This window comes from Heptranchias perlo, chromosome 4 (genome assembly GCF_035084215.1).
Source record: "Heptranchias perlo isolate sHepPer1 chromosome 4, sHepPer1.hap1, whole genome shotgun sequence".
NCBI classification, from domain to species: Eukaryota; Metazoa; Chordata; class Chondrichthyes; order Hexanchiformes; family Hexanchidae; genus Heptranchias; species Heptranchias perlo.
The window spans coordinates 102693985-102703847 of NC_090328.1; the positions used below are offsets into that span (position 1 = coordinate 102693985).

The window sequence follows — 9863 nt, forward strand, 5'->3', positions numbered from 1 at the left end:
AAAGTGTAAGATATAAAGCACATTGATCACAAATGATGAACAAGTGAATAATCTAATAGTGATGTAGCAATAGCACTTACAGTAGAACTTTGCTTCACTGCTCAAAATGATAAAATAACAGAATGCAACTCTAAGAACTAATCTTATCTATTATACTTATAAATACACACAGCGTCTCTCTTGACTTGATTGCTTGTTTTTTTTTATTTAGAATTAGTAATGATGAATAAAAATTACAATCTTTTTTTTTAATAGGACTTGTACAAGTCTGCCTTTTTTTTCTTTGAAGAAACCTTCTACAATGATATGAGATATTCTGAGTGCAGAGATTTGAGCAGGTACAGTGGCCCTCTTAAAATAACACAGTGCAACATTTATGTAACTTCCTTTACTGACCTGTTTGCTGAGAGTATCAAATGTACTAGATGTAACTAGGTGTGGAACTACGTGTGCAGCAGTGTGGCTATGCAATCAAATCAAGTAATTTCCAACAAGTTTGAGATTGCTTTGGGCTAAATCCTAAATGCGACAAAAAGTTGTTGGAGAAAATTTTTGCATCCATATCATATTTAACTGGAGATTCCAGCTAAGAGAAGTGTTGAAATACACTATGGCATTTACTGCCTTAGCACGCACACTTCTGGTAGATTCCTATGCATTGATCTACTTTTCCTGAGATTGAGAAAGAGGAAGAAGTACGCATCCTCAAAGTCCCAAAGCACTTTACAGCCAACAGATTATTTCTAAAGTGTAGTTACTTGTTGATTCGTAGGCAAATCCAGTTTTGTTTCAATCACGATCCCCGCCTCAACAACAACTTGCATTTATATAGTGCCTTTAACGTAGTAAAATGTCCCAAGGCGCTTCACAGGAGTGTTATCAAACAAAGTTTGACACCGAGCCACATAAGGAGATATTAGGACAGGTTACCAAAGGCTTGGTCAAAGAGGTAGGTTTTAAGGAGCGCCCTTAAAGGAGGTAGCGAGGCGGAGAGGTTTAGGGGGGGAATTCCAGAGCTTAGGATCGAGGCAGCTGAAGGCACGGCCGCCAATGGTGGAGCGATTAAAGTCGGGGATGCGCAAGAGGCAAGAATTGGAGGAGTGCAGAGACCCCGGAGGGTTGTAGCGCTGGAGGAGGTTACAGAGATAGGGAGGGGCGAGGTTATGGAGGAATTTGAAAACAAGGATGAGAATTTTAAAATTGTGGCGTTCATAATGAATGTTATCCTAATTGCTGGAGGGCTGGAGTATGTGGAACTGTATTCAACAAGAGTCATCATGTTCAGGAGAGGAGGGCAGAAAATTGTATGGGGGAGGCAAGTGTAGGGGAAGAAATACAAAATGAAAAATGGCAATGACCAGAATTTAAGACAGCAACTGAGATGTTGCAGTTCAAGTGTCTTAAACTAATTAAATGTAATTACCTTATAACTCATTTTCAGGCAATCACGTCCATTTTTGTACTGTACTGTTCCCAGGAGGAAAAAAGTTCAAGTGTACAAGCTTACGAGTGTTTACTGTTCATGCACAGGAAGATCCCACAGACAGTAGTGTTAATTTATTTAATTTTTTTATTGGAGTTGGTTAATGGATAAGTGTTGGCCAGGACACCAGTAGAATGCCACTATCAAACTTCACAGCTGCCTTTGGTGATTCAGTGGACTTGAATGTGTTAATGAATGGTTGCCATTATCCATTTAGCTTGTTAGAATAATAACACTCTATACATCAGCATAACTTTGAGCTAAATACTGCTTGCTCCATTTAAACAGAAGTAACTTCACTTGCATCTTTGTGCTTTCACAATCTGTTTTGCTGCACAAGATGATCCCTATTTACGTTCTTTTTAGGACCATTATTGAATGGGCAGAGTCCCATGACAGAGGTTATGGGAAATTTCATACAGCTAAAATGGAGGACTATACTTTCAACGATATGTGCATTAAAGTTGGCTATCCCTACTTATATTGTCACCAAGGCGACTGTGAGCATCTCATCATCATCACAGACATCAGGTATTTTAATGAATTTCAGGCTTGGAAAGGTTCTGAAAAAGTACGTAACTTCAGATCACGGGTTATTCATGCTATCTTTATGTTATTGGTGTTTTTGCAATAAGATGTTAAAGAAGGGTCAAGAAAATTCATGAAATGGATTACAGAATCAACCTGTGTATAAATGCTTGGATACTCACAGTGCAGAAGGACTGTGTATGCAGATAAGCAGTCATTAACTAGCTAAAGCTCCAAAACACTGCTTCACCAAGGGTGCCTTTCCTCCTCTCTATTTTTATTTTGATAATCTTTGCATGGTATCACATTATTTAAGATTTTTGCATTAGTTTATTGAAAAAAAAAATGAAGGGTACCATTAAGCCTGGCCGCATGTTTTCCCTCTTGATTATTTGTGTTTATAATTTATTTTTTGTCGTCTCAATTCAAATGCAGAGGTTGCTGGGGTTTGAATCTATTTTATCAATTATGAATTGGTTCTAAATTGAGTTTGATTACTTTTTTTAAAAAAAGGAAGCTGCTACCTTAAAATTTCTCATGGTGATAAAACATCCTGAGTTTGTACCAACAGCCAAAGAAGAACTAACTAACAGAATTGCACCACAACTATGAGAAATGTTTGAGCCAGACAAATGGTTTGTTAATGGTGTTTTGGCCATATACTGAAAAGCTCTGTGTTCTACTAGCTTGGATGAGTTGTACTGAAAATGGTGATTATACCAGCAGCTTTTTTTTTGTTAATTAAATGTTATTGATTTTCTATACAATGTGAAAAATAGCTACCGTGTGATGATGACTGACATTTCTCTAACTATTTTGACATGTAGAGAAAAATGAAATAATTGCAAACTCAAACGATAGTTGAGAATTTCCACTCCCCTCAAGCATTCAACTTCAGAGATAGTTCAACCCTATACTAGATTTTTAAAAAATGCTTGTGTTTACAGAGAATTTTTTTTCTTTCAATTTTCTCCCTTCCCCCTAACTCATCCCCTCCCAACCTAACACATGATAGGATATGATTCTAGAGGTGACGAACACCCTCCAGTACCTTGTCTAAGTGGTCATTGTTCATTAGGTATTCAACCACTATATGGGGGTGAGGGGGGCTGCTTACAACTGACCCTGATCCTGTCCTCAACCAACATCCACAAGTACCCACTTCCAGAGGGGGTAACTGCATAGGTATCAAGAGCAGGAACGCTGTCTAATTTTCCCCTCCCTATTTAGGGGCGTCGCAGCCAATTGTAGCACTCCTACTGCCACTTCAGCTGAGATCAGATAGCTCAGTGCAAACTGGGAATTGAATCTGGGACCTTCCTGGTCATTGTGTTCAGCTGCTCAATAGATGCTCACTGAACCATCAGGAGAGCACATAGAAGACTTTTTGGTGACTATTTCAACATTTCTGTTTTTGTCTTTCACAGAGCTTGGTAACTGTAAATAATTGACTTTAGCACGCAGTACTTCAGAAAGAGACCATTGTTTTGTCTAATTGCCTCTTTCCTACCACTTGCACCATGTATCCTCCTGTAGCCAGAAAGGGTGACAATTTGGACAGTATATTTCTTCACGAATGCTGTTGGTATCACTCCATGGTTGACTAACTGTTAGGAAGAAGGAAGAATTGTATTGTGCTTTATCGCGTCTGAGAAATGCCTCAGAAGCACTTCAGAGACTATGAATTATTTTGCAGTGCAGTCTGTTACATAGGCACATGCAGCAGCTGTTTCGCAGACAGCAAGATTTCAAAAGAAGCAATGACCAATCAATCCAGTGGTGGCCAACAGATGGCTCGCAAGCCAGGTGCGATCTTTCTGTTGCTCAACTGTGGTTTGACCTTTCAAGATGATGTGCCTCTCTAGGCAGCTGCAGCAGTCCCCTGCATTGTACTTGAGAGACAGGAAATACCATTTTGTCTGGGAGTAGAGTCATAACCTACGTTAGATGGTTAGGGGTTTGGAACTGGCGTGGGACCAGCATTTTCTGCAGGGGAGGGTAACAGATAGTGTGGTAAGTGGGCAACAGCACTGAGCGATCTGCAGCAAGCAGAAGTGTTGAGTGAATCCTGGAAACTTTCCTGTAAACCAAAGTGAAGGTGGTTTTAGTTTCAAGACTGACTTGTCACTGATAATAGATGTGGAGTTTCAGGGTTAATGATGCTGAAACTGAGATCTCAGCACTTGAGAGATAGACAACCCAGGGACTCGATCTTCCAGCCTTCTCATTGGGAGCTTAGCATTGAATTACTCAAACTAACCATCCGTGAAATGCGTTTGAATAACTGCACCGAACAAAGCAGCTGTTCCATTCCGTTTGATATTTTCCCTTACTCAAAATTGGCTGCCTCCTCAAAAATATACTGTAGTACAGCAATTAAAATGTCTTTTTTGTGTGCATACGTGGGTTTTTTTGCTCTCATTTTCCTCTTTCAGATATTTTGGCGCTGAATATCGTTCTCATGCCAGGAGGGTGAGAATATGATCTATCTGTCACGGCTCTGCTAGCACTATCCATTAATTAGCTAAGAGGGGCAGGGAATGAGAATTGGCCAGCGTAACTTTCCCTTTTTTTTTGTACCTTCCTCAACTTGTGCAAAAGTGCCGAACCTGAGCTTGGAGCCTCCTCCTGACAGTACAGCTGAAATGAGAAATTCTCAATGAGCTTGCATCCTACCACTCTAAGATTCTGTGACACCCATAAAGCTAAATAAAAGGAATTTGTAAGGTTTTTTATGGGAAAGGTAAATATCCTTAATCGGTCACTGCATAGTACATAATATGTAGCTGTAAACCAAAGTACATAGTAGTACCATTAACCTCCATGCACAGTGTGCTTTATAATTCTTGTGTGATGAAGTTCGGATCTGACAAACACCAACACTGTTGTTTTTGTTTTCACAGAATTGTCCATCGTGATGATTGCCTAGATAAAACATTGTATCCATGTGTGATCAAAAGACCCTGGATGTGGACTCGGAAGTGTTCTGTTTGCAAGTTATATATAGTCCGGTAGGTAGTGTGCTGTTTTAAAATGTGTTAAAGACCCTCCTTAGTTTTTGTTATTTTTTGCAAAAGTGCTTTGGGTAAGTGGGAAGGGGCAGTAATGCTCTGCTTTATGTATTAACTTTTTCTTTTGGCTAGTCGTGAGTCTGATGTGCACAGAAACCATTTGCTCGCTATGCTTCAGAATCTTCAAACTGAACTACTGAGAGAGCCTCATGAATAGAGTTTGTTTGCCCACCGTGCCATTGAGGACACACTCCATGTAAGCCTGGAGAATTTAGGGCAAATTAGCACGAGTCAGTACTTGGGGTGGGAGTGGCAGGGCAGCAAAGTGTGTGTATGAGTTAAAACCATGCATCTTACCAACACACTGCTTGTCCAGCTACGACCACCCTGCTCACTAGGGCACTGTCTTGCAGAGTCACCTGGATCTGAGTGGGATGACTCTGCTCCCAGTGACTGGTCCCATCAATATGTCAAGCGATCTGGTCAAACAGCAAACGTCCCCTGAAGTACTGTGGACCTGCCTGCTTCAGATTATTGAGCCAGAAGACTGTTCCAATATCCTATGACTGGTTTGTCATTTTAGAATCAACTTGGCCCAAAAAGACCCCAGCAAAGATAATCTCTGATCGCAATTGCTAACCAATTTTATTGTTGCAGTTTTCTTCTCTGTTCTCTTCGACAAAGCACTATGGACTGTAACAATGAGGACAGGTAACTATTTGCTTCCAGGAGATAATCTGAAGCTTGAGTATGGAATTTAGCCAATGGTAGGGGCACTATTATAGCATGGGACAGCATTCATTCATCATCGTCCTTCCTGTGCCATTGTGGCACATAAGACGGTAACCAATCAATGCCATCCTATTCTGTCTTGGACTTTTGCCTCCAGCTCCTCTAAATGCAGGAACACTGCAGCTGCATCTGTTGTGTTGCATAGAGTTCCTCTTGGTCGACCCCTAGATTTTTTTTCCCTTGTGGCTTCCAAATCCAGGTCTGCTTAGGGATCCTTGTGTCAGGCATTGTCCGAATGTGGTCATAATACGTTCATCTTCTCTCCCAGGTTGTTAGTTATTAGTGGCATCTGTACTCTGAAGTGCACTTTAATTTGTCAGTTTGTTAAACCATCTGATGTTAAAGAGCCACCAGAGGCATCTACACTGGAAGCTGTTGAGTTTCTTTTGGTTGGGTTTGTTGGACCACCACATTTCTGATTCATGTAGCAGCACAGCCAGTCAATGGCTCTTTAAAAGTCTCTTGAAAAAATGTTTTTAACACCACAGCAAAGGTCCTATCAAAAACAAGCATTGTTTGCTCGTCATTAAACCGGGAGATGTAAAGAGAAAGTAGGCAGAACACTTCCATGGAAGATATGCTGTGGTTGCTGTTTCTTTTTAAAATCCAGCCATGAGCGACAAGCAGGAGAATTCCTAAAATGAGATTTTTCACGTCTGCAAAATAAAATATTTTTCAATGGTTTAGAAATTTAATGTGTCATGACTGAGATCACCAAATATCAGTAATCTTATCACAGATGTGTTCACTGTGCCTGTGCTTTTAGCCCAGCTTAAAGTGTCTGAAGGTCATACAGGATATCAAGCCAGTGATAATGACTTCTGGGGTTTTCACAAGCCAGTAATGGTTCTTCTCTGCTTCTGAAACATGTCAGTAATTCGGTTTGGCATGTTACTTGTTGCTTGCAGTGTGTCAACCTACAGGTAGCTGTTACATGAAGGCAGAGGTTCTAAAACTGCTTCATATAACAACTGAACTATCAATAGCTTAGAAATCTTTGTAAAGCACGATCCAGAGCTGGAAATGTAGTAGCGATGCTGTGTCACTGGATCTACTTTATAATTGTGAAAGGAGAATGTAACTCGCCGATATCGTTTTCCTTTCACACTAATAACATTAAACCAGTCCCTTTGTGGTTCAGTAAGTAAGCACACTGATCAATATGGCAATATGCCTACGTCTAGCAGGAAGGTTTGATGAAAGAAATTCAAAGGAAGAAAGAAATGCTGCCACAAAAATGTGTACAAAAACCACTGTTGAGTAGGCAGAATAAAGATGCCCTTGTGATGAGATTACATGGTTTATCCTGGTTGTGGGAGTATGAAAATGGCTATTGCCATCAGAGCATAATTTTAAAAATTGCATCACCATTTTCTTTGTGTGTTCTAGATGGGTGACCAACAATGATAGTTTTGCCCCCGAGGATCCGTGCTTCTTCTGCGACGTTTGTTTCAGGATGCTTCACTACGATGCTGATGGCAATAAAATGGGGGAATTTCTTGCATATCCCTATGTTGATCCGGGAATATTTAATTGAAAGCTATGTCAAGGGGATACTAAATTCTGTCCCATTTGTCTTGAGGTCTGACTGACATTGGTGGAAAAGCTTTGACTGAACTTTTGTGACTCTGAACAGTGCCGAAGTTTCCCCGAAGCTTTTATACTTGAATAAAGTGAAGAAACTCTGAACAAAGACTGATCGTACACGAGTGTCCACTTTCATCATTGACAAAACAGCTTGTGTGTCCACTATTTTTTAAATTTCAAAGTATCCTGTTTTATGGAGTAGGCTGGATGGATTTAAGAAGTTGGCTGAACCATCTCTGTGGTTTATGGAATAGTGTTGGCCTGAGAGATGCCTATGTAGTGGATTCACGTAGCAATCAGTCACATTCAACTGCACAGACCTCCATCCTTGGGCCTCTGATTCATAGTCTGTGTTTCTTCTGGAGCATTTCATTTGTTCTCTCAAAAATATCTATTGTAGGAACTGGGTGGGTTAGACACTGGCCTTTCACTTCTGGGACTTGGCTTCAAACCAAACCCAGACTGATGTGAATGGAAGTCTGCCTGCTTGCTGTAAAGGGCCCTATTTGTTACAAGTTTGGGCAGTCTCAGTCCAGTTCCTGGTGAATATGGGCCCATAGCACAAAATTTGTCCTGAATTTGGCACCAATAGCCAGTCTCACTCAGAGGCCAGAGGATGTGGGCGATGGTAAAAATTGTTATACTGTTGCAGTAGAGCATGTTCTTAAGTTGGGGCAGACCCATTTTTCTCGTTGGAGTAGTGAGCTTTACTGTGCATCTAACTACTTTACCTGACCTGAGTGCTCGTTGCTGACAGTGGGTGCCTGAAATGGAAAGTGTTCTATCCCTCAGTACTAATATCCCTCACCTCGCTGAGCACAGAAATTTTTAAACCTATTAAAACATGTTAATTTTAATGTTTCTTTGTATAATGACTAATAAATGGGATATAATTGGTACCAAAGTGATCCAGTAAATGTAATTAAAGACCTATATTCATCTCTGAAAGGAAAAATAACTTTGCACACATCCAAATCATCAGCTGTTTCCATAGTGCGATCTGCCCGTTGGGGCATCTATCTCCTAAAATAACATTTATAAATGAATAATTAATTGTGGCAGGTTACTTGTCAGGTCCAACTAGGAAAAGATATCTCCAAATGCGCACAGTACAATCACAGCTTCTTCAAGAATTGTTAATGGGAAGGGGAAGAAAAGTACAGTATGTCATCGGTGCTTTAGAGCATGGTCATTTAACTTAGACCGTTGAGTAACTTTTTTTTATCCCTCCATGAAGATGGATGGGATCTATTTGTTGGGGGGGAGGACTTATCTGATTGAATTTGAATAAAGCCATCGAGGATAAATGATGGAGCTAGGGGATATGATTTATATTGCACAGCTGGGTTGACCTAGTCCTAATGACAAAGTTATGGTCTGCACCATGACTGGGATGCAGATTGGGTTCTTGTCTCATTCATTTTATGCTACATGTTGAATGTAAATAATTTTATTAATTATGTAACTTTAACTTTAAACAGGATTGAATTGCACTGTAACTCCAGTGAGGCTGCTATTTTCAATTGTGGTGTCATCTCCACAAATACAAAAACATTTGGATTTGTAATTCCTGTGTGGTATGTGTTTTTTTAACTACAGTAATGCTTCCATTTTGCGGTGCTGTTCTTCAAACTTTGGAGAAGGTTGGGCAGGTTTCCTGTTACTTTATTCCTAGCTTCACTGTAATGCAGGTATCAGAGCTGTACTTAGTGGTAGAGCATTAGTACTGCAATACATCCCTTCCCACATGCAATATTTTCTGCCTCGATGCAAATCATTTTTTGAATAAGTATTTTACACGGTCATTCAGGAGTTAAAAAAAATAATTATCACAACTTTTTTAAAGCTCAAGAAATAATCTCCAACTCATCTCTCTGCAGATGCATGGGAATACCATCACCTAAGAGTTCTATTCCAAGTCACACACCAGCCTGACTTAAACATATCACTGTTCCTTTTATCATTGCTGGGTCAAAGTTCTGGAGCTCCCTACCTAACAGCATTGTGGGTGTACCTTCACCACTGACTGCAGCAGTCCAAGAAGGCTCACCACCACCTTCTCCAGGACAAATAGGGATGGACAATAAATGCTAGCCTTGCTGGTGATGCCTATATCCCAAGCATGAATAAAAAAATGAATGCCAAATCACATTGACTTGATACCTTATTTCTCATCACCTTTTGTTTTATATTGCCAAACTGGTTTCAATCCAACTAACTAAGCACCATCAATACACTTATCAGGAACTGTGTTAGGTTGAGTAATTAAACTATGACCATATTTTTTTTACCACAACCCTCACCAGAATGGTTATCTTGAGTTTTGCCTTAAACTTTTTCTGTTTAAAGCTGGAGTACAGGTACTGATCAGTGCAGTTGCAGACCACAGGTTAGGCTGTTCCAATATAAAACTAAATTTCTCATTGCACCGATCTTTGTTGGTTAACATACTTTGTAATATC

General features: G+C 40.0%; 1 protein-coding gene across 1 annotated transcript in view; it reads left to right on the plus strand.

Annotated features, from left to right (window-relative positions):
- The window catches only part of snapc3 (small nuclear RNA activating complex, polypeptide 3), a 37801-nt gene extending 28833 nt beyond the window's left edge, over positions 1-8968 (plus strand). The window contains exons 6-9 of the mRNA XM_067983408.1: positions 256-338; positions 1850-2014; positions 4915-5022; positions 7204-8968. Coding sequence (XP_067839509.1) covers positions 256-338; positions 1850-2014; positions 4915-5022; positions 7204-7351 — 504 coding nt within the window. The 3' untranslated portion in view covers positions 7352-8968. The remainder of the gene's footprint in view (positions 1-255; positions 339-1849; positions 2015-4914; positions 5023-7203) is intronic.
- Positions 8969-9863: the final 895 nt, after the last annotated feature.